Source organism: Myiozetetes cayanensis, unplaced genomic scaffold (genome assembly GCF_022539395.1).
Source record: "Myiozetetes cayanensis isolate MyiCay16 unplaced genomic scaffold, myiCay2020 scf1, whole genome shotgun sequence".
Lineage (NCBI taxonomy): Eukaryota > Metazoa > Chordata > Aves > Passeriformes > Tyrannidae > Myiozetetes > Myiozetetes cayanensis.
Window position 1 is genome coordinate 108399076 of NW_026086604.1, and position 24737 is coordinate 108423812.

The 24737-nt window shown below is 39.2% G+C and overlaps 1 protein-coding gene across 2 annotated transcripts in view; it reads left to right on the forward strand.

Moving 5' to 3' along the window:
* The first annotated feature begins 866 nt into the window (after positions 1-866).
* The window catches only part of CAPN7 (calpain 7), a 32952-nt gene continuing 9081 nt past the window's right edge, over positions 867-24737 (forward strand). Inside the window, exons 1-16 of one of the 2 annotated variants that reach the window (XM_050315517.1) lie at positions 867-1041; positions 5168-5276; positions 6961-7118; positions 9442-9509; positions 10595-10795; positions 11191-11277; positions 12155-12281; positions 13008-13093; positions 13905-13998; positions 15582-15728; positions 17348-17454; positions 18944-19064; positions 19319-19463; positions 21217-21316; positions 22963-23098; positions 23528-23603. In XM_050315517.1, the coding sequence (XP_050171474.1) occupies positions 940-1041; positions 5168-5276; positions 6961-7118; positions 9442-9509; positions 10595-10795; positions 11191-11277; positions 12155-12281; positions 13008-13093; positions 13905-13998; positions 15582-15728; positions 17348-17454; positions 18944-19064; positions 19319-19463; positions 21217-21316; positions 22963-23098; positions 23528-23603 (1864 nt within the window). In that variant the 5' untranslated portion in view covers positions 867-939. Of the gene's footprint in view, positions 1042-5167; positions 5277-6960; positions 7160-9441; positions 9510-10594; positions 10796-11190; positions 11278-12154; positions 12282-13007; positions 13094-13904; positions 13999-15581; positions 15729-17347; positions 17455-18943; positions 19065-19318; positions 19464-21216; positions 21317-22962; positions 23099-23527; positions 23604-24737 lie in introns of those variants that run through there. The other variant, XM_050315525.1, reaches the window with a different exon arrangement.

The following is a 24737-nucleotide window of genomic DNA, read 5'->3' on the forward strand; positions in this document are numbered from 1 at the left end:
ACCATGGGAAAGGTGGGATGGGGAGCAGTCTAGCGAAGTGATTTTTCCCTTCCACTGGGCACTAGTGAGGCCACAGCTGAAGTACTGTGTTCAGTTCCGGGCCCCTCAATTCAGGAAGGACATTTGACGTGTTGGAGTGAGTCCAGAGAAGGGCAATGAAGTGGGTGAAGTGTCTGGAGCACAAGTCTATGACGAGCAGCTGAGGGAGCTGGGCTTGTTTCTCTTGGAGAAAAAAAAAGGCTCAGTGGTGACCTTATCACTCTCTAGAACAACCTGAAAGGAGTCCGTAGCAAGGTGGGGGTCAGCCTCTTCTCCCAAGTAACCATAGTCTTAAGCTGTGACAGGGGAGGTTTTAGGTTGGCCATTAGAAAGAATTTCTTCACAGAAAGGTTGGTTAGACACTGGAATGGGCTGCCCAGGGAGGTGGTAGAGTCACCGCGCACGAAGGTGTTTAAAGAAAGAATGGATATGGCACTTAGTGCCATGGCCTAATTGACACGGTGGTGTTCGGTCACAGGTCGGACTCGGTGACCTCAGAGGTCTTTTCCAACCTAATTGATTCGCTGATTCTGTAAGTCAGTGATTCTGTGATTTTGTATTCAGGGCCCTGCGCGCGCTCACACCACGCACAAACCCGGCCTCCCCTCACGCTCCGCTGCCCGCCTCAGCCGCGAGCCCCGCCCACCGCCGCGCGCCCGAGCACGCGCAATGCGGTCCCGGGCGGGTGGGCGTGGTCACAGCAGCTGTCAGAGCAGGGTGGGCGGGACCAGCGGCGCGCGGGGGTGTGGCCAGACATGGGGGCGTGTCCTGCGGGCGCGGCGGGGTCAGCGGGGCGGGGGAAGCGGCCGGGCGGGCGCGGAGCTGCCGGCGGGGATCGAGTGGGCTCGGAGGGGCGCTGCTGTCGCTGCCGCCGGCGGTGGCACCAGGAGGGCACGGGCCATGGACGCCACCACGCTGGAGCTGGACGCGGTGAAGTTCGCGCAGCTGGCGGTGCAGCGGGACCAGAGCGGGCGCTACCAGGAAGCGGTCTTCTACTACAAGGTACGGCGGGCGGGGGCCGCTTCCCTCGGGGCGCCGGTGTCGCCGTTCCCTCACCGCGCTGATGCTCCGGAGCCACCAGAGGGTTCGCACTTCCCCCCAGCCCCCGGAGGGCCGGGGCGGGGAGGGAGAGGCTGCCGGCGCGGCGCGGCCCGGCCCTGCCGGCGGGGAGGGCGCGCTGGGTCAGCGCGGCCGCCCCCGCCCGCCCCCAGCGGGTGTGCCCGGGGACGGCCCGCTCGGCCCGGGGGAGGCGAGGCGGTGCCCGCCGGCAGCAGAGCGGAAGGCCGGGCGTGCGCCTCCAAAGTTTGTCTGTCAGTCAGTCAGTCTCCGGAGGAGCCGCGTCCCTCGGGTGGGTTGCGAAATGCCTTTTCCCTGCGTCTGGTTTTTAGGTGGGAACGAGCGCTGCCCCTGCGCTGCCGTTTAGGTGGTGGCACCGCAGGTGCTGTGCTGGATAAGTGGGTTGCGGGCGCTTCTTCTGGCTGCTGGAAGCGCAACCCCCTCGATGCTTCTCGGAAGCTTCGTCGTAACCTAAAAACGTCTCTTCCCCGCTGGTCCTACGCTGTCGTTCTTGGCCTCTCCCCCACCCCCGCCAGGCCGGAAAGGCTCATCAGTTTCGTGCTGGAGATGTAAGCGCTGGGCATTTTGGAGAACCACAACTGGGCAATGCCGCTGTTCTTGAGCGTGCAGCTGGAAACAACTCTGTTGTACAAACGTTCATTAAACAAAAAAGTCCATGGTGAAATACAAGATGCTCAGCAGTAAGACAGCTTCAGATCATAAGCTGTCAGTGATGTGTTTTTAATCACATGTGAATATTCTTTCCATTAGGGACTGGATTTTATTATTTCAGTACAGCTTCAGGTTGGTGTAACCAAGGGTGTAATGAGGTTGATTCAGTGCCTTGCTCAATATCTATAGACTTACTAATGGTATTTAGTAAATTGTGCAACCATTATATATTTTTCACCTTTGTAAGTTGTCTCATTTTGTTGGGTTTATGTTTTGCATACTTACATTAAAGTTCCATATCCCACTGGCTTTACTTCTCACCTGTGAGGAGGGATTTTTTTGACGGCTACATTTATCCTTGTCACATTAATCGTTCCACAAATTCCATTATCCTGCCAAAGTAATTCTTTTCCATTCACTTGCTGAAGGCTTGGTAGTTGGCATTTTGCTTCATGAGTGCTAGGTGTCTATGAAATGTTTAAAAACCATAGTGTTATTATTATGGTGTCCTGTGCATGTACGTGTGCAGGGATAGGAAGGGAAGTATCTTTTTTCTTACCCTGGTTGTTAACATAGTCTGAGTTAGGTTTATATATGTAAAGCATATATATACAAAAGTTATAGTTACCCGTAATAACACTGATAAACTCTGTGCTTATCAGCAGCAGTGTGTGTGCATGGTCTGATATCCATGCACAGTATTGCTTTAGTAGTGTATATTTATGCATATATCTGAAAGAAATTATTCACTGCTTTACATCATAAAACCATCTCTTTGTGCAAGTAATCACCCTTGTACGCTTTTGAACAGTGTGTGGAAAATCTTTTTCACTTGCTGCATATGGGTAGTGTTCTTGCTGAGTGCAGAAACGCATTCCTGACAGTCTTGGTGCACTTCAAGCTTACACATGACAAAGAGTGTAACCTAGGCAGTGTTTTCTGGTGTACAAAAGCTATGCTAGAGAGCAGCACCATCACAGATTTGACCCTGTTATAGCTTTGAATCACAACTGCACAGGTAAGGTGTCTGCTGTTCAGACAGGTGACTCTTGGCAGTCCAACGCTAGATATTGATGCTTGTGTCAGATTTGATGTGAAGGTGTTGGTGTTATGTATATTTCAGCCGAGATAGGTGTGGTTTTCGGGATATTGCCTGAAGAATCATTGCCACGTTAGATTAAACAAAAGTAGTTACAAAATATCATCTAGTATTTTGGGACCTTCATGCTTTTCTTTTTGGACAATGCAAGTAAGTTCTGGCCCATCACCAACTGTCTTATCAACTGATCTAAGCAGTTCAGAGCCCACTGGTGCAATTACGAAGCACATAGGAAAGCTTAGGTGTTGAACTGACTTCTGCAAGAACGTGACCTTAAGGATGAAACATGGAAAAGGCTACAGTTGTTGCCCATGGACAACAGCAAACCAGACCAGTGTGAATGGAATTTCTATGGCTTGCAAGTGCTGTTCACTTCCTGCTGCCACTTAATTTTGATAGATCCCTAGAGGAGGGCTGCATGTGAACCAGCCTGGGGCAGCTTGCTAATGGTGCTCTGCAGAAATGTCGAGATCATCTTTGGATACCCGATGACCTCAGCAAAGCTTCTGAAGGCTGTTGCTAAGTTTGGCTGTTGACCAGCAGGTAACATCTTGCAGATTGACAATGACTAGTTATCTTAGTGTGGCTGTGGCACACTACTCGTGGAAGAAGAACAATAGTGATAGTGAAGAGATCATAAATGCTAACTCTGAATTGCACGTCCATCTGGTCACTGGGAACAGCTAGCGGGCTGGCTCCACAGGTCAACTTCTTTAGTCCTTTGGAGGCTTAATTTATAAAAGATTGTTTTCAGTATGTTTACCTGTTAAAACCAGGCAAAACAGTTGTTCTTGAACAAGAAGCAACATCAGTTTTACATTGATTTTGCTGCACTGGTTTGAAAATCCACATTTGTTCTTTGCATCATATGTAGACAACACACCTTTATGATAGAGTACCTATTTTGTCAGTCTGTACTTCTTGTATGCCACAGAAAAATAAATCCATCCTTTGAGCACATAACTGTAGTGCATTTTTTCTCCCCTGCAAAGAATTGTTGTGTGCTAGACCTTAATAGCAGTTAATTGCTACATATAAATGGAACTTCAATTTACCTTTCTGTGGCTGTGGATGTTTTATGTGGTGTAATATGGAGATGGATGCTGACAGGGAGTATGTGGTACTTGGTTCTGTGATGCTTCTCAGTGAAAATTCATCCTGATAACAAGTACAGGCTGTGTCAAGATCAGTTTTAAGCTTGGGCAGATGAATAGGGGAGCAAACTGCAAAGCTTGACAAAAACAATGGCCATAAAGCACACGAGGGGCTCACTGGCCATGGATCTGTGCTTGCCTTGTGCAGAGCAGCCTCTCTGAGCACTGTCTTTGTGAAGCAGCTCTCTAGTTACTATTTTGCTTTTTACATTCCCAACCTGCCTGCTACACGACCACCTCCTCTCCTCTTGTGCTGCAGAGAAGATGAGCACTGCCACAAGAATGTTGTGGGTTTTCTCCCCATGCCAATAATGAGGACGAAATAAGGTTTTTATTCTCATTTTTGTAGGTGACAAGTGTGGATTCCCTATGTGGTTCTGAGGCTGTGTCAGGTCTGGCTATTTATTGCAGCCTTGCCAAACCTTACGTGTTTTTCATAAATTTAGTGAATGAATAGACAGCTTATGCAACTGAAGGCGTTTTTTCTTAATAGATTTGTACAGTATGGAAAAAGCCTTTATGTGGGTATCATACTGTGCTTCTGAGCTGGAGGCCTACACTCCCTGCTGGAAGTAGACTTGCATCCAGTATTTTTGTGTACATGCAAACATTTAAAAAAACAAGTTTGAGAAGATAGGAAACCTCAAATCTATAGACTTTCCACATTTGATAGCTTTATCTGAGTAATATTAAAAATCCCCCGATGTTCTTTGCGTCTCATTTTGAAAAGCTTTTATCATTATTATCAGATGAAATGGAAATAACTTGAGTAGCTAATTTTTTTTTCCTAACCTTAAATACACAGCTTCAAAACCAAACTGGTCTCAGTGCATGCTTGGAAAGTTTTACTTAAAATCTCCTAATTTCATATGTTACTATACAGGCAGACCTAAGATCTCGTCTTACAGAACTTCTAAATATTTTTCTAGTCTTACAGGTTGTTCCAGATATAAGAAATTGAACGTGATCTACTTTATAACTTGAAACTTTTTCTTTCCAGCAGAATTTCCCCTTCAGCCACTGAGTCTTTTTGCGGATGTAAGGGCTTGCTTTCATGCAACTCATGGCTGTTGTAGGCCCTCTGTTTACGGAAAGTAATTTTCTAGGCAACAAACATTAACTTTGTCTCAAATTCTTCTGCCTGCAGGAAGCTGCACAAGCCTTGATTTATGCTGGGATGGCTGGGTCAAACTTGGAAAATATTCAAGAAAAAATAAATGAGTACTTGGAGAGAGTTCAAGCTCTCCATTCAGCAGGTGGGTAAGAAGCTTTCCACTCAATTAATTTAAGCAGAGGTTTAATTAGAAAGTTGTTTGCTGCTGTGAAATACATATCAATGGTGTTTGCTCTGTTTTTCATTATTCTAATTTTCTTGCGCTCTGTGAAGAACCACAAATAAGCATATCAGTGCTTTGAATTCTGATACATCCGACATTAAGTGGAGACTGAACTTCCTAAGGACTTGGGTGTGGGTATTCTTTGGTTTTAAATATTCTGAGGAATCTCATCTGCAGAGAAAACATGAGAAAGTAATTAAATATAGCAACAAAAATTGATTAGGAACAAATCAAAACTCACATCTGAGGCTTAGCTGCATGATGGATTTGAAGCAAGTGGGTTCTGATATTTATTTACAATTACTAATGTTGAGAGGGAAAAGGAGCTCTTTGCTCTCATAAGAGTTTCCTTGTTTGATCCAGTTCCAGTGTTTCTGCTTAGACCAAATCCTTAAATTTTTGCACACCTGCAGTTCTCAATTTGAATCATAGAATCACTTGGCCAAAAAGGGACTTCGGAAGGCCTGTTGTCCAGCTGAAAGCAGAGCAGACATTGATTTTTGGACCAGGTTGCTTAGGTTCAGTCAGGTGTTTTTAAAACACCTAAGGAGAGAAATTTCGTGGTGCCTCTGAGCCCCCATTCCAGGGTGTGATTGTATTTCTAGAGATTATTTTTTGATATATATATCTAGTTGTATTCTCCCCTGTTTCAGTCCATAGCCACTGACTCTCATTCCCTTTCTTCACACCGAGCTGAAGAAAATGGATTCAGGCTCTTTCTTGACAACCATGCAACTAATGGCAGGTTGCTTATTAGTTCCCCCTGAAGCCATCTCTCCTCTTGGCTGGACAAGCTGTGCTTCCTCAGCTTCTCTAAAGGCGAAGTCCTCCAGCCTCAACCTCACTGGGGACCCAAGGTGGGATGCAGCATTCCAGATAGTCTACCGAGTGCTGAGTGGAGGGTGCCAATCATTTCCCCACCCCCGCATCTCCTGGCTGCACTCCTAGTGATGCAACCCGGGGTGCTGTTAGCCTTCATTGCTGCCAGGGGCCTGCTGGCTCAGGTTCATCCACCTGTCCCCCAGATCCTTCTTCGTGGGCCTATAAGCTGCAGGGTGTTAGTCTGTCCCAAACACGGGGCAAAGCATTTGTCCTGCCTGAGTTTCCTGAGGTTCCTGTCAGCCTGTTACTTTAGCTTGTCTATGTCCTTTTGAATAGTAGCTGTGTGCTTGAATGAATTGGTTTGGTGGGGTCTGCAACCCTGCTGAAGGTGCACTCTACCTTCTCCTTCAGGTCATTAATCAAGCTATTAAATGAAGTGGACACCTAAGGAACTTGTATGTTGTCATAGGTGATGTGTTTTCACAAATGGTGCAGTATCTGACATAATCAAACATCCTTGTTCTCAGTGTAGTATGAAAGAGATTATATTTTTATTTGACATCTGAAATATCCTGAGAGAGTATCTCTGTTTCGGGGAGGGGGTGATGGTGTTTTCTTGTGCTTGCCTAGATGTTTTTAGTGAAGTCTAGAAAGATTTGATTTCCAGACAGAAAATAGCTATTACCCATCTGATTAGGGCTGCTAGTGTTTCGATACCATGTTAAGGATGTTTTTATGTGTCTGCTGCTGGAGAAAGCTAAATACTTTCTTTTTTGTTTAGTTCAGTCACAGAAAACAGACCCTCTGAAGTCGAAACAACAGTTGGACTTGGAGCGTGCTCACTTCCTAGTTACCCAGGCTTTTGATGAAGATGATAAAGGCAATGCAGAAGAAGCTATAGAGTTGTACACAGAAGCCGTGGAACTCTGTTTGAAAACAGTATGTTAAGCTACAGGTTAACTTGGTGGAATTATGTGATGGTAAGAAATTCTTCCACTTACACAAGTGACTGACTCTTAAAGGCTGGCTTGAAAATGGAGTACCTGTATTTCTAAAAACTACTTTTTAATCTTTTTTTTTCCACCACAGTTTTTTTTTTTTTTAGTGTTTCTTCCAGTCTTTGTGTTGCTATACAATGCTGTAAATTTATGAGGTCTTGTGATTTTTGTGGTTTTTTTTTTTTTTTTTCTGAACTGGATCACACTAAAAACTAGAAAGATTCTGGAACATTTTTCATGTTAATTTTTGCCCTGGAACAAATACAGTGCTAAACCAAATTAAAAACTGTTAAAACTGAAGATGACTTGCTAATGTGTCAGCTGCATTACTTTCTGACTACATTAAAGGAAGTCATTTAAGTGGAATTTTTGTGTGTAACACTTTCTGAAGATGTAATGGTCTACTGATGCCAAAACTAGTAAAAATAGTACTTGATTGCTCAACATTAAAGCTGTTACGAGTGAATTCAATTCACACTGAAATTAATAAGGACAAATTGGCCAGTATGTAAACGATGAAGAATATAATTACAGGTACTGCTTTTCTCCCCGAAGTCCAGTTGCCTTAACTAACTCTTTATAAGAAGAGCTCACCATCATAATGTAACTCCACCAAGTCTGTTTTTCTTTTTCCCTTCTTTTCCCTTTTTATAATGTAAAAATATATGTGGGTTGTTGAGAGTGGTATGTTACTGTTGCTACATGCTAGAGCAAGTTCTTTTCTCTGAATTCTCTTAACAGGTTATACCTAGGCTAAAAACCCCTGGTGATGCAGTGTAACCACATCAAGAGTTAGTAGAACTGCTCGAGTTTTTCCACTTGAGCTGTTGGAGCAGAACATTTTCAATTTATTACATAACATCTACTGCGGCAGTGTACTGTTTTTCCTCTGCTGTGTTCCTCCTTCTGTTGTGTCAGTGCATGAAAATATTACTGAAGTTAGTCTGAAAGGGCATATTTTGTACATATGTTTTTCATGTCTGAAAGAATATATTTTTATTAATAACTGCATATATCAGGTGTTTCATGAGGTACAAGATACTGCTGAAGTTTCTTTTAATCTTGACTAGCATATTATTTTGTTGACATGAGATGGTAAGCTTTGTCCCTTGGGGTGACCCAAAAGTACCTTCTTCTTCCCAGGCTGAAAGAAGATTGAAGGAATTCTGCTATCTTGAAATTTTACTTCTATTTTTCTCCTTAGTATATGCAGGTGGAGAAATTTGTTTCTTCCTTACCCTTAAAGTACTCAGAGAGCAGCCATTCCTGCTCTTCTGTGGCTGATTCCTAGATGACTGCTGGTGTTCCATCTCCTTTGCTTACCTTCATACATCTTTCAGAGCCTTTTACAACCAGGAATTCCAGAGTGTAATTTACTTGCAAATGAAGTTAGTAGCTTGTAGAGAGTGTTTCTCTTTTTGTTTTCTGGGGTGAAAGTAGCTTGCTTTTTGTATCCTCAGTTGACCTGGCTGACCTGGAATAATTGGTCAAGCTACAAATGTAGAACCTGAAACCTGTCACACTTGTGGGTGTGGCAGGAGAAGCCACACCTCATGTTGTGCCTCTTGCAGATTGTTTAGCAGCAGAAGCCATGCTTCACCTGTAAGGAAAAGGAAAGTGTAAACTGTCATAGCTAACCTCCCAGCTGGGAACAGAAGTTAACACTCTTGATACCTGATTCGTTTCCCTGTCACAATTTATTTTATGCCTTTGATTGCAAGTTAAAAATGTTGTTCTTGCACATCTGTCTTGTTAGTTTGTATTTTGTGAAAGTAAACATTCAAAAATGTAATTTTTTTTCCTAAGTTACCCATGTTATTATTGACTCATTTGGGGAGAAGAATGAGAACACATCCAAGCTCAGTAGTGTGTGTTACATTTGGTTTTGTCTTCTTTCTGCCCAGTGTTTTAATACAGTTAATTCTTCTGGCAATTTTTTTTTTGTATGTCGTGTTTCCCATGCTGAAGAATTTTATACATCTCTTCCATTCTATGAACATTTCCCTATAACAGCTAAATGATATTTACTTACTTCATATGCTTTTTATGATGAGATTTGAAAAAAAATCAAAACCAAAACAAACCCAAAAAACAGCAAAACTCCTACAAACCCTCCGTATTTACTCATTTTAAAAAGAGAATTGGAAAAATAGCTAGTTACTCTTCAGTGTAATCTAGAATTATGACAAACTGAGCTTTTAAAACATGCTGCGTTTCTTTGAATGTGTAGATTTTTTTTTTCTTTCTTTCATTTTGTACTGTAGGCTACTGAAACTTCAGAAGCAGGCCTCCAGTCCAAACTGAAACAGCTGGCTCGACAAGCACTGGATAGGTGAGTACTGCTGATGTTAGTAAATATACTTGCTGTCAGGTCTAAGTGCACCCTCTGAGTTGGGTTCTCAGTCTCGCACGTCTGTGTGGTTTCTGGGTAGACCAGGCTCCCCTAGAGTTCTCCTTGGAGCTAGCTGCCAGCTGCTACACTGCTGGATGTAGCAGCTGTTGTACCAACCCTCTGGGAATCTTGGGACATGCAGAATTAGGAAAGGACTGTGTATGTGCTCGAACAAATACAGTGCTTCAGTCTTCAGAGATATATATCAGAGCTTCTATGAAAATGCTGAATTGAAGCAGCACAGAGTTAAGGTGCCAGCATCCCTTCATAAGGAAGACGACTTGGAAACTGGGAGACACTTACCTTGACGATAGCAATCTAATTGCATGGTATATGTGTAATGAAGTGTCTGTCTGAAACAATTTACGCAAGTATAAGTTCAATATACCTCTTTTTAAATCAGCTCTTCAATGGTGAATCATGGCCTATGTTGGGCAGAGTTTCAGTACAAACTGGTTTTTAGCGCAGCTCCGTTTGTGTTCAGAAAGAAACCAGTATTTTGCATGTGTGTGACCATCCACCAGCTTAATGCAGCAACAACAAAATGTGACTCCTGAATACACAGTCTTCAAGCAGTTGATGTGCTGCCTTGTGAGAATGCCTGTGGCTTTTTACTGCTATTGTAGCTGCTAGACAAATAAATTGGAAGGTATGAGAGGGTGCAAATCAGTTTTCGTGTTTCAGTGATCTTGTTCTGAGATTCCAGATAATGAACACTTACACAAATTCTCCTATTAGCATAATTTAGAGGCAATAAATATAATCTAATAATATCTAATGAGGTCTGCCAAAAGTAGCTTATGTGACTTGGTAATGCTATCTTTTAATTGATTGAAGAACAGGAAAGTAAAGTACCAGAGTCAGAAATAGATTTTGGGGTTTTTTTTTTTAGGGAAAGTGGTCAAATTGGGCATTTGTTCTTTCCATGTAACATATGTGGGAACATGAACCAAGAAAATCAGTAATTGAACTGTAACTATGTTTTTATCATTGTTGTAAATAAAATGCATTTTTATTTGCTTTAGAGCAGAGGCATTGAAGGAATCTATGTCAAAGTCATCTCAGAAGGAAAAGTCAACTGCAGCTAAACCAAATCAGCCAGTGAGAACGTTCTTTCCACTGGGACCTGATTTTTCTTTAAATGATAAGCCACAGACAATCAGAGCAGTACAAGCTAGTGAATCTCAAGGTCAGAGATACACTGCAGAGGAGATTGAAGTGCTCAGGTAAGCTGAAGATTTTCCAAAATGAGATAATGAGAGATCTGGTTTTGAGAAGCCAAAGTACAGAGATGTTTTTGTAGATTAAGGAACTGCTACTTCACTGGAAATTGAGGTAGCATAATATTTTGCAGGATTGTGACTTCTGTTGCATCCAGTTCCTTTTGCTTAGATTTTTATTACAGGTAGAATAAGCTACAAATAATCTATGAAACCATTAGCCTAAATTTTGAATTTTTTAAAACTATCAAATGTATCAATTTCAAGTGGCAGTTGTCTAGTTTTCAGAAGCACTTTTACTAGTTTTTAAAAACTGATTTTGTTGTTATTACCTTTTGGAACTTAATATTTGAAAGAGATAGATAGGTTTGCAACTGTATTTTTTTCCTTATGACTTTCAGGAAGACTTCAAAAATTAATGGCATTGAATATGTACCTTTCATGAGTGTTGATCTGAGGGAACGTTTCGCCTTCCCTATGCCTTTTTCGTAAGTATGGTTCAATTTCTGAACTTCACTTTTGTTTTTATTTTCAAAACTTTCCCATATTTGGTATTTCAGTGTTTTCTTTTCAGGAGATTAAAATTGGTAAGGTAGGGTTTTAAGCATAATTCAGACAGAGATACTTAACTACTACCACTTCCTTCTTCCAGTCTGAACTTTAGACTTCATTATAGGCTGACCTTCCTGGTAGTGCTTTTGCAGTTGTGCCTTCAAGCCTATAAGGACGATGTTATATTTGGCTTTTTGGAATATTGGGCTGGGCTGGTAAGTTATCTGATTCTGCTCCACACAGAGTTTAGTTCCCTCTGCATCAGTTACCTATAAAAGGAGGGTGGTAGCCATTTCCTCTGTAAAGGACTATTGCAAGGAAGGGTGATATGTAACTACCAGACCTTCATTCATGAGCAGTAATAATATGTAAAGATTGCCTAACCATAATACACAAAGACACTTGGCTTGGTTTTTTGCTTTGTTTTGTGGGTTTTGTTTTTTTTTCCAATTTTTTGCTAAAGGCTTATCGATCAGACAAGCCTCAATTTTTAAAACTAAAGAAAGTTTTTATTATTAAGTTCATCATATTCAAATAAAGTGAAGAATTTGAGTTTCTACTGGTATAGGTGGCTTTTTGGAATTCCCTTCTATTCAGTCTTTTATGAAGGAAACTCCCAGGGGTTTATTTTTTTTCCTCTAAAAATCACACACTTAGAAGTGATGTTCTTTGAAGTTTTACAGCTTTGTAATTGTTCTATACATATTTTGCACCATCTATCAGACATACATAGGACTGGACAAACCATGAAATGCTTTTTTAAACTGCTGTTGATTTATTTCTACTTTTTTTTTTTTTGTCTTTTAAATCTAGTGATAAATGTGGGAAGTTACCATTATCCCCCAAGCAGAAAGCAATGTTTGCCAAGTGGGTGCGACCAGATGACATAACAAATAACCCTACCATGATCTACACTGTATCAAGTTTCAGCATAAAACAGGTAAATTGTTCCTAAAGAGGAATGTGTGCTGCTCGCAGAGAACCTTCTTCAAAAAAGGAATCCCCAGATGTGAGAGTTCAGTCCTTGGGCCTCATGAGATTAAATAAATAAATAAATAAATAGTATCACTTCAGATTCCATAAGTTTTCTGTCCACAAGAATAAACAGATGTTAGCAGTGACAGTGAAAATTAGAATTTGAATTCCAACTGAAAATCCTGCTTTCCAGAAATAGTGGTAAGGGTAGTATGAAAAAGGCACAAGGTGTGCTCTGCAAAAATGGCTCACTTAGTTACTGCCTGGGAAAAATAATGACCAAGATCTTTTAATTTTTATTTGACAGGAAGCAGAGTGGCCCATTGAGAATAGGGACATGTCTCAGTGTCAAGTTGCAGATGGTTCAAGCTATTCTTGAATCTGTAATAGATTATGCTCTTGGATATGGTATTTGGGAGGAAGGAGTAAGTGTGAATGCATGCTGAGGTATCTGTGCTTGCCTCTGATTGTCATTAGTAATTCTAACTTTGGTTTGCTTTGTAGGGGATTCGTGTTGAACAGGCATATATTTCCTGCCTTTTTAGTGGTGGCTTTGTTTCTCTTGGTTCCAATCATTGCCTTTTTGAAGGCAATGACTACCTGATGGTTTTCCTTCCCTCCATACACTGCATTCATCTTTCAGTATTTGAGTTATTAGTAAATGTCCTCACTAGTTTTCTTTTCTTTGCAGACAATAGTGTCAGATTGTTCTTTCGTGGCATCACTAGCTATCAGTGCAGCATATGAAAGAAGATATAACAAAAAATTGATCACGAGGTAAGTGGCTGTTGCTGTCTAAGGTCTTTCCAGACTTAATACTGCCAAGCTTTTACAATATGTTCTGTGACACTCGTACACAGTAAAAACTAGCAGTTGTTTCACCTTCATCTCCCTAGGATTTATGGTTTCAGCACTTCTAAGAGGAGAGCTATATATATATGTATATGCTATATGTAGATATGAATACAGTCACTGGAGTTTAACTTAGATCTGCTTCAAGGAGTAATGAATAGTTTGGAAGGGGCTTTTATTTGTTTGGGATTTTTTAAATAGAAATTTTGCTTATAATGTTCAATAGTTTCATTTTTCTACTTTGTTATGCGAACTGCTGTGCAACAGGTGGTCCACTTTGCAACTCACTAGAGAATTAATGTTAACAACACTATCTCAGTTCTCGTTAGAACTGGATTTGTGTTCTTTTCAACAGCAGTGAGTTCTGCACTGCCTTCTCCTTCAAATGTTTAACTTATAAACACAGTACTTGCCTGAATGACATTACAGATATGTAAATACCATTTGTTTAACAGTAAGATAATTTTCTTTACCTTGCTTCTGTTTGAGGAACAATTAGGTTACTTATGTTCTTTTTGCTAATATATTAAGCAGAAAGCTGCAGGAAAAACAAGGCCTGAAAAATAAAACCTATTTACACATGGTTATTTTTTACTTTAAATTTGAGTTGCTTCTTCATTAAAAATTCCATATTGATGTTAAATGTAAATTCCAGAAACAGTGTTAATCCCACTTTTATTGCTATCAACCACGTAATTTGTCACAATTTCCTCTTTTTTTTTTTTTCTATTAACAGTATAATTTACCCTCAGAATAAGAAAGGGGAGCCAGAATATAATCCATGTGGTAAATACATGGTGAAGCTTCATATCAATGGTGTACCTAGAAAGGTAAATGATTTTGTGGAGACTTAGTGCTATTACTGTTTTAAGTCATGTTATTTTAAAGGCTTGGTCTGCTTCACTCTGAATGCTTGCATAGCAAAAACTTTAGGCAGATTTTTTTGAAAGTATTTTTTAATTGTTAAACTTTTTGAGATTAATTTTTGGTTGTGAAGTATGCAACCAAATGTAAGTACTTCTTCTACAGACATTCATAAAAATAACCTTACATTAAATTAATTTTTAAAAAATCCTTATATCACTTAAAAGAATTATAAAAACCAAACAGGAGCAAAACTATGTATGCCATATTTATGAATTGGGTGTGCATTCTTCCACCCCATCTTAGAAAAGAAGTTGCAGAATTTAAAAGGACAGAGGGGGACATCCAGGAAGAGTGTAGATATGGAATGACCGTAGAGGAGTAACTCAACTGCAGATTTTTAGTAAGGAGAGGACATGCCTGAACACAGAACTTTGTAAACTGACAAAAAAACTTAATTTTCTTTTCAACACAATAAACAAGGACATAAAATAATGTATTTCTTCATATAATACTTAACTGTAGCACTGATTATTGCAGATCATATTGTCTGATGAATGTTTAGGGGAGTTCAGAAGTTGAGTGGGCATAGTCTTGGGGGTGGGGGAGTAAGGGGAAATTCCTCAAAGGCTCTTAATTGCTAGGATATAAGCTCTGGGTCAGGAAGTCCTCAGGCTACAAAATTCTGGAATCTCAATGTTTAAGGAAAATATCATTTATGTGTTTGCTCTGTTCTTATTACTCCTTCCAAAATATCTCTTAATGGCTTCCTTTTGTTATGATGAATGGCCATTTGCCCTCTATGAAAAGGATTATTCATTCTTGCACAGATAGGATTTAACCAGAAAATGTGCTGCGTTGGTAGCCTGTATGTAATGGACTAATGCCAACAGAAAACTGAAAGTCTATTCAGGGAAACTGTCTCAGACCACTACAAGTATGCAGTAACAATCTCTGATAATGAGGAATATATACTACCTAATTTAAGGAAGAAATGTTATTATTGTCACAGCTGCTGCTATGAGCTGTTTTCCCTCTTCAGTGGGAAGAAATTTAAATCTGGAAGTAGAGGCTATGAAAGTGATATGACACAGTTTGTTTCCTTATAGGCAAATAAATGTTTGTTTTTCTGCTGGCTACCAAGCACGGTCCATGCTCTGATTCGTAATTAGTTGAGGAATATTGTTTGGCTTTTCTTTACTTTTTTTATGCTTGTAATAACACTGAACCTTCCTGCGAGTACCTTTTGCAATAGATACTAAACACTTTTTAAGACTGTAATGTCATCATTCCTATTTTACATAGGGGAAAAAGAGGCAGCCGATCACTGGTCACCCTGTTGAGCCAGTGCAAGTCAGAGATGGCAATAGAATTTCTTGTTCACTTGGGCAAACCACTGCAGGATCGATAGAGGTGTCCATATGTGAAAATAATGATCAGGTTTGGCTGTATCTGAGAAGCTGTGTATAGTGAGGGGTTTGGGTTATTTCCTAAGCACTTTCAAAATACCTTATTAGGTTTATGATGATTTTTCATTCATTTCAAACAGGTAATCATAGATGACCAGTTACCTGTTGATCATAGTGGGGAACTTCTCTGCTCTTATTCTAATAACAAGAATGAATTATGGGTATCACTAATAGAAAAGGCTTACATGAAGGTCATGGGAGGATATGATTTTCCTGGATCGAATTCTGTAAGTATGAGATTATTTCTAAGAGGAAGAAATTCCACTTAGATAATATTGGGTCAAATAATTTCCTTCTAGTGTAATCAAAGTGAATTGCTTGGGGAGACAAATATTGGATATGACATTTTCTTAATTTTTTTTCTGTTTGTTTGTTTCTTTCAAATATTCTTAGCTGTACTTAAGGAAATTATTTCATCAAAGTAGAATGAGCAAGATATCTTGATGGTCAGAGTTAATCTTAGTTCTCAGACTGCAGTATTGACACTTGTGGGTGGGAAGTACATTTGTTTCATATAGAGTCTAGATGAAAGTGTTGGGTGAAGTCATAAATTTTCTTTGCCCATATCAAAACTGGTGATTTTGGTTTCTAACTCTTTCACTAAATAGGGCAGTTCTCCCTCATTAGGTAATGGAGTCAGCTAGGAGAGGAACAGGCTAGTCATTTAGTACGTTTGATCTGTGCAATTTTGTTTATCACATTGTTCCACTCACCTACATAAATATGTATCGGGTTCCTGTAATGTGGTTACTAAAAAACCAGTCACTGTACAGCAGCTAAACTGACATGCAAATTATTCTTTCAAAGAGGGACAGGTTACTGAAATGAGTATCCCTTATAATCTTAATTTGTTACTCAGGAAGCCTTTCTGATTTCACTTTAAAATTCTTTAAAAGTTTAATAGTATATTTTTTTATTTCACGGTGCTGTACGCATTCTAGTTAATCACATTCTTGGAGCGTATACTTGGTAATCATCACCTCTTGAAAAATTGTTATGGAATAAATGTGGCTTTGTGTAAGGGGTAAATGTAGCACACATTTTTATCTGTGCATATGTCATTGTCAGGCCACTTTGTTTTGAAGGACAGAAGCTGGTGAGAATAGATATGTTTTATTCCCATTGTTGTTCTCTAACTTGCTATCTGGAAAAATAGCTTGACTGGTGACATTTAATCTCCACCCTTCCCACCCCCTCCGCTTTCCACTGTGTTTTAGCTTCCTTGTGTAATCAGGGTTACTTACTGGCTGTCTCGTACTTGTAATTCCTCAAGTTCCCACCCAACAGTGCTGGTTATTGACACTTCAAGCATTTAGAGTGCCTGCTTTTGCTTTGAGGAGTAAAAAGCAAAAGGAAAGGAATAAGCAATATTTCAAGGAGTTGCGAGATTAAAGCATCTTTTTATGGAAATACATGTCAGTGTCAACTTTACCAAAAAGAATAAAAAACCGAAACCCTGAGCCTTAGAAGTAAAACTTTAATTATTTAAAATGCATATATACTGCTTTTGAGACTGTGCTTTAAAAGTCTGTGAATCAATGAAATAAATAGAACATGTCACACAAATGAGTGTGACTGATGATTCTCTTATGCTTCTGTTACTCTGAAATTCCAACTTTTGGGTGGGGTTTTTTTGTGGATTTTTTTTTTTTGAGTTTTTGTTTATTTGGGTTTTTTGTTTGGTTTTGTTTTTGTTAAACTATTTGGAAATGTTGTCCTTATCTAATCAAAGAATTTTTTGTTTGTTAGTCTTTAGCTTGAGCCTTTTAGGTGTAGAGTTGTACTGTACCATGTGTATACTTGATTTCTTTCAAGGTGTTTTTATAAGATGGCATTTGCTTTTCAGAACATTGATCTCCATGCACTGACTGGTTGGATACCTGAAAGAATTGCTATGCACTCTGACAATCAAGCTTTCAATAAAGACAGTACTTTCAGAATGCTTTATCAGAGGTAAATGTTTGTTCTTTCCTAAGTAATTAAAATGCTTGCTGTGTAGTAGTTGCATTACCACTGTAAAAGCAGTACAGTCATCACAGATCCTTTGATAGCATTTTGGCACTGCTACAAATTGTGCTTTATAAAATCTCTATATCCTTTGTGGAAGAAGAAAAATTGAGGTATTGGTGGCTTTGATAGAACAGAAGAGTAAAACATTGTGGAATTTTGATTCTTTACATATAAAGCAAAAATATAGCCCATTTCTTGTTGAAGAAAATAGAACGTAGAGTCAGAGAAGAGCAGCTTGAAACTAACATACAAGTTAAGTGTTTAAAAGTTGTTCTCACACAGCTCCTCTGAACTTAGGCACTTACCTGCTGTCCTTAGCAAGCAGATATAATATAGTATTTCTAATCATATCACAAGATTATGCCCCATTGGTAAGTCTCCTGGAGGAGCAGCAAAAATCTGATATATTGGTCTTCAGACCTACCATTACATTTGGATTTGATGGTCTTAAAGGTCCAAACTAAATTTTTCTATTATTCTACTTCTAGTGAAAGACATTTATAAATGCCAGCTATCAAATACTTGGATTTCTTTCAAAATGGTTTTGTGCAACGAATTTCTTTTATATTTCCATGCAGTAGAGGGGTTTTATTCTGTTGACTGAAACATCTGTATTCATGATAAAAGAACATAACTCTTTTGACGGTGCTTTTTTAGTTGGTTAGGAGCTCTTTAGATGACTGTCCACAATTCTTCAGATATTGCAGCACTGTAATTTGGAGGTGTGACTGCAGTTAGAATGGTATCTAGCCATTACAGCATCACTATTGCTTACCTGTGCTAGACTGAAAATGTTTTCATCCATAGCCCAGTGACCCTGAGTGACCCTGTACACTGTCTGGGGACACTGAGTCTGTACTTGAGTTCTAGCACGGGCTGGGAAGCATGATAGCGCGTTTTCACAGTAATAGTTGTTGCAAAATTAACAATTGCTCTTCATAACACGAAACTTGAGTGTAAACACCTGCAAAAGTATAGAAGCATGAACTTCTCATTCTTCAGGTTTTGGGAAGCACCTTCAGAATCCTGGGGGTGTGACAGCGTTATTAATTTGCTGCATGCAGTGACTGGCTAAGTGCTGATGAAACCACATTTGTGCTCAGCTGAATATCTGTGAAGGGTATCTTTAAAAAGTGACACAGACTGAGCTTCAGGTTGATAAATGCTGAATTTTATTTATGAAAATATGAAGTTACATTAAAATAATAATTTTTCACTTAAAGTCTATACTTAATTCTGAAAGAAAAATAGTTCCACTTTCTCAAGCTTTACCAGGAGTGATTTCTGCTGACCAAAAACCCCTGTATTCCAGTGTTTATAAAGCAGGGTCATGCTAATGGACAGTCTAAAAATGTACTATAACAGTCTGGCAAACATTAGTTTGCAACTTGCAAGGTTTTCATTAAGGTATTTTTCACCTCTTTTTGAACAGATTTCACAAGGGAGATGTCCTTATTACCACAGCAACAGGGGTGATGTCTGAAGAGGAAGGAGAAAAATGGGGTTTAGTTCCAACCCATGCATATGCAGTCTTGGACATAAGAGAATATAAGGTATCAAATGAAACTGAAGGCCTTTTCAGATGCCTGTTTGAAAATTCCAGTGGGTTTCTAGGTTTATCTTAGATGGGTAGCTACTGATTTTTTTCTCTAGTGGCTAATATAGTGTATTTTGTCTTGGTCTCCACTGGGAAATTCCAGAAAACTTAATGATTCTGTTTTTTCTTTAGCTATTGGTCCATATAAAAAATACTTTGAATATGTAAAAATTACCCTGACAAGATGAATTTTATTTTATATTTCTTTAGGGACTTCGATTTCTTCAGTTGAAAAATCCCTGGAGCCACTTACGTTGGAAGGGAAGATACAGTGAAAATGACACAAGAAATTGGACCCCAGATTTACAAAAATACTTGAACTTTGATCCAAGAACAGCTCAGAAAATAGACAATGGTAATAAAGTTTGAAAAGTCACTATTTTTTCCAATAATACAGATCTTTGTCGCACATCCCTGTAGGAAGCTGGAAAGAAATGCTTAAGCACAAGAAGAGTAAAACAAATACTAGGAATTAAGTAGTCCAAAAGTTGAGGAAATGTTTCTGTATCTAAATCTGTCATTTCAGGTTTTAATGAGGTTTAAGTAATTTGGACTGTCAAATATATCTCAAATTCATTGACAAGAAAGTACCTCCTTGCTTATGTGTTGTCTCAGTATCTGAGTATGGGGAAGTTCAGTGTAAAGAGAACATGCTTTTTAATACGTGATTGGGCTTTCTGTGGAGTTTTCTCTGTGACAGTAGCAAATATGTTCAACATGCTTACTGTAGTCAGTATTTAAATTAGTCTTGCCTGTACTGGAGGTAAGTGGCTTCTTTCTCCCTTGCATCACACTGAAGATTTGTTTATAGATACATTAATTACATACACTCTATTTCAGGTTGTAAGATTAGATTGAGATCCATCTTTGAGACAGTGGTACTACTATGTCCCTGCTCAGAGAAACCACTTGGAATGATGCCCAGCATTGTCCCATCTTTCCTAGGGAGCAACAGAGTTTAGTATCTGGAGAGTCAGTGTGGGTTTGGTGGTGGAAGGGCAGGTTGCCAATAGTTTAGAAATTCTGCAGCAGCTGCATTTTACTTTCAGAAAGAAATTTCTGCTTTCTACTGTATCTTAGTTGCTGTCTGCATTTCTCTGTGAGGGAGCCCTTTTGTTCAGTGCCACTCTGTTTCTACAACATCCAAATCCATTACATTGTAGCATTTATTGATAAGCCTCATGCAAATGCATAAGGAAAACTTTTAATTTAAATATAAGAATAGCCCTGGCTTTGTGACAGTTGTGAGAGAGTAGCTCATTATTTATTTACCAATTCATTTAGTAAGTAGTTTGTAACATCTAGTAGTTAAAATCTTATATAAAATTACATTAGTAATTTTAATGGTGTTGCTCCTTCTAACTGGATTTGCACTCTGGTCTTACTTTTTGTGTGTAGCTATTATGACTGTTTTTTAGTGCTGCAAGATCTGCAGCTGCCTATGTCAGAGACTTGAATTATAAGGCTGTTACCATTTTAAGAGTTCATTCCATTAAGAATCTGTTGTCTTGCAGGCACTGTTGTTGGCTGGAGTTAAGGGAGCTTGCAATTAAGGCAGCTATGTTGTAAAGGGAGCTGTAAGGGAGGATGTTGTAAAGGTGAAGCAAATTCAGGATACCAAAGCAAGTGACGTAGGCATTAGATGAAGTATCTTACAAATAGATTCAAACGTGCTGATATGTTGATTGCATACTTGATTGTGCTGGATGATTACTGGAGGATGTTTTTGAATTGCAGGAACCCCTTTGACTATGTCTTTTTTGTTTTCAGAAACCTAGGAAAGGGGAAGGCAGGTCAGAATCACCTAATGATGTCTCTTTCAACACAACAGATCCTCTCATACCTTCTGCTTGAGAATGAAAGGCATTCTGACAGCTTCAGAAAGTCCTTGATAATAAGCAAAGACTAACTTGTTTTTTCTTGCTTTAGCTTGTTCGTTTGGGGGGATAAGTTTGAAGTTAGACATTTGGGCAATGCAGCTCTGCAAACTAAGTTTTGCAGAAATGCTAGCTTATATGAGCAGTATCATTTGCCCAGAAAGAGACTTTTGAAAAACAATTAAAATCAAGGTATTTGCTAAGAAAACAATAACAGCCTTTCCTTTTTAGGCATTTTCTGGATTTCCTGGGAGGACCTGTGCCAGTACTATGATGTTATTTATCTGAGTTGGAACCCAAGTCTTTTTAAAGAATCTACATGTATTCACAGGTTGGTCCAAAAGATAAAAATTTTGAGTCAAAATCTCAGTAAGTGTTCTGAGTAGATGCTTCCTTCCTTCTATTCTTCCTGGTTACAGCTAGGAGGTTGAACTCCAACCTTTGGGCCTGACTTCACACTTCTAAATTCTTAGCCTAGGCTTTCTTCTTGACTACTTCTATAACATAGTTGAAGCTCCAGTGACATCTGTGATGTTGCTGTGGACCTAAGGTTGTATAACCAGATTCTGACCTCAGTCCCACATCTATCAGCATAGAAATCAAGATTTTTGTGCAGTCTGTCTCTAAGCAGTGACCAGACAGTGCTTGAGTGACCTCATTTTTATTTGGAATAATTTTTCTGGCCTGTTGCAAGTCAGCTGTTCAGTGTGTGTTGTCTTCACAGGTGCTCCCTGAAGTCAGAGTAGTTTAACAAATTCTGTTTCTCACTAGTTATAATTATCATAAGTAATCTTCCTTGTCTGATGATTTTTTTTTTCCTGAATGTGATACTCATCTCTTACCAAATATCGATCACATTCAATTTTTTGTTTCCTAGTTTGAGGATGTGTGAGTATCTGTGTCTTGGTTTTGGAAAGCAAGAGTTTCCATACTTTTGCACTCCACTATACTGCAGTTTGCCACTGCTTCCACAATTGCTTCTGCTCGTGTTAGCTCTGCACAAGCTCCTTCATCCACAGTGTGACTGCTGAGCTTATCTGTAAAGGCTCCTTCTTTGAGTTCCAGTTATTTCTGAGATACACTGTGGTGGTATAGTAAGATGAGGTAATGTGTATGCCAATGTCAAAGTTCACTTATTGGTCTGTCTCTTCTTATATTATTAGTGATTCTCATACTTCTGTGTAGGGAAGTGCCTTAGCACACTGGCGGTTGTCAGAAAAAGCTGAGTAATGATGATTATAATTTGAAGCTTAGTTAATGCAGTCTTCCACAAATGCTGTTCATGAACATTTTAAAAATGTGGGAGGGTCAGTAAGACTTAGGAATAACTGTATACATTTGTGTTTCCAGTATGCCACACTTTGCATTTAGTCAGCAGCACTTTCTATATTTTCACATTGTATTTTCCTTGTCTAGATAGTTCATGAGGCACCAGGCAGATTCTGCAGTAGGATACCTCAAAGATCTGTAACACTTCCTGCAGGGCACCCTTCTAGACATGAAACAGATCAAATTTTAAAATAAAAATTACCTCAATAAAAGAAGTGGATGAAAAAAAATTGGCAAGCTTTTGGAACTAACCATAGCTTATAGATGGACTTCTGTAGCTACAATAGCTTAGGTGTTTTTCATTTAGTATTGGTGTAGGCAATCATGACTATAATATATGTGTAGCTCAGACTCCCTGAATGGTTCATTTTTTTCTGGGCTTTGTGTGCTTGCAGTCACCAGCCAAGCTGTTTGTATTTAGCGTTTTTTATTATCACACATGTATTGTAGTGAACTCATTTATAAAACAATGTTCTAAGATAATGCTTCTGATGAGACTGTATTCTGTAACCACTGTCACAGACTCCAGTAGAAAATTAGGCTTCTTGCTGATAATAGCTTGCTCTGTGTATAGGTAGGATTTGGAGTTAGTTTCAAAGCATGAATTAGTTTCTTACTCATCTAACACCGTGTCTGTATCACTTTTAGTACCTGGGACGCAAAGCAGGGCCCTGTGAAGGATGCCTACAGCCTGGCCAACAATCCTCAGTACAAGCTGGAGGTGCAGTGTCCACAGGGTGGTGCTGCCGTCTGGGTCCTGCTCAGCAGGCACATCACTGACAAGGTGCTGGGTGCTTATTCCGTAAACCTTTCTGTAAACCTTCCTGTTATTGGTATATTACTACTCATGTTTCATGTTCATCTGTCTATGCCTGTGTGTGTATGTATAAATTTTAAATTCAGCAGGTACACATATTTAAAATTGAAATAGACCCAGAGTTATATTTGAGCTAAGTGGTTCTACTCCACCATAGAGTTTTTGAAGAACTTTGTATCCTGGGGCCTGAATAGGTTAAATTAGTGGCAGTATATTTATTTCAGGCATTTTAAAAAGAATTGCATTGGGTATCTCAGTAAATATAAATATCAGATTGTATCATGCGGTGATCAAAAGGGATAGTAGAATGTGTCCTTGTTTCTGATTAAGCATTAATTATGTTTCACAGAAGGGTACAATCTGCTTGATTTGTGCGCTTGGTTGGTTTTTTTACAGGACGACTTCGCACACAATCGGGAATTCATTACAATGGTTGTATACAAGACTGACGGCAAAAAAGTTTACTATCCAGGTTAGTGTACCTTAATTGTCAAAATTATATTATATTATTATATATGAAGAATTACAAAGAATTTTGTGGAGAGGAAAGGCGTTTTTTGCTTTAAGACTAGATGCCTCACTAAGAGGTCAGTCTTATGAAATAGTTGTTTAGCTCTGTTTGATCACCTTCAACAGTCTACACTGAAAGAATAAGCACACTAAGAGATCTACATAGTCGTGCTGACACTTATTTTGCTGCAGCATTTTCTTTATTCTTCTGTTTATTTTGCAGTGGCAGTACTTAATGCTTAGCGGGAACAGATGCTGTGCTTCTGTTTCTCTGATAGCATAATTATTTCCTGCATTTGTGAAATTACTTAAAGGTCTACAGCTTCCACTAAATGAAAATAATCAAGGTTAATTGTTCTGTGAATTTGGCTTAATAAAGTACCTAAAGCAAGCTCATGAGATACAGGTGAACACTTCAATATATTTCTAGGAATACCTAAGAAAAATACTTAGATGTTCAAATTTTATCAAAATACCAGTCTTGGTCATTATATGTCAGATTCTGCTCACCTTGAGAAGAAAGGGTTTGGCTTTTGGAGCTTTGCTGTAGCTGTGAAAAAGCCAAGTATGCTTTATTTCAAGACAAATAGCAGATCTGAAACACAGGCTGAGACACGCAGGTAAGTGTTGCATTGTTCACATCTGGTCTTGTTCAGTGAACTCTGCTGACCAATTTCCATAGAATGCAAGCTGTCTTTCTGCTGAAAGCATCTGTTGAGACCTGACCAAATCATCACCTGTTTTTGCAAGAGCTGATTTTCTTAAAGCATCTGCTTCTCCTTACAGCCCAAGACTTGCTTCTGGTTTTGCTAGGAATTGCAGCAGTGCTTATTTTACATGTGTCTCACTGAAAACATTCTGAAGTTGGCAAACTAGACACGTTGTGTAGTGGAGGGAATTCTGCTGTGCTTGAAAGAGACAGTCTTCTAGCAAGATCACTAGCAACAACTGAATGATTCATGTTTTGTCTTGCTACCCAAACTCTTTTAAAAACTTTTCATCTCACGAGCTCAAACTTGTTTAAAACCTTTTTCCATGGAAATAGATTGGTCAAGCTGCAGTATTATTTTTAACCATCTGTTAAAATAAGATCAGA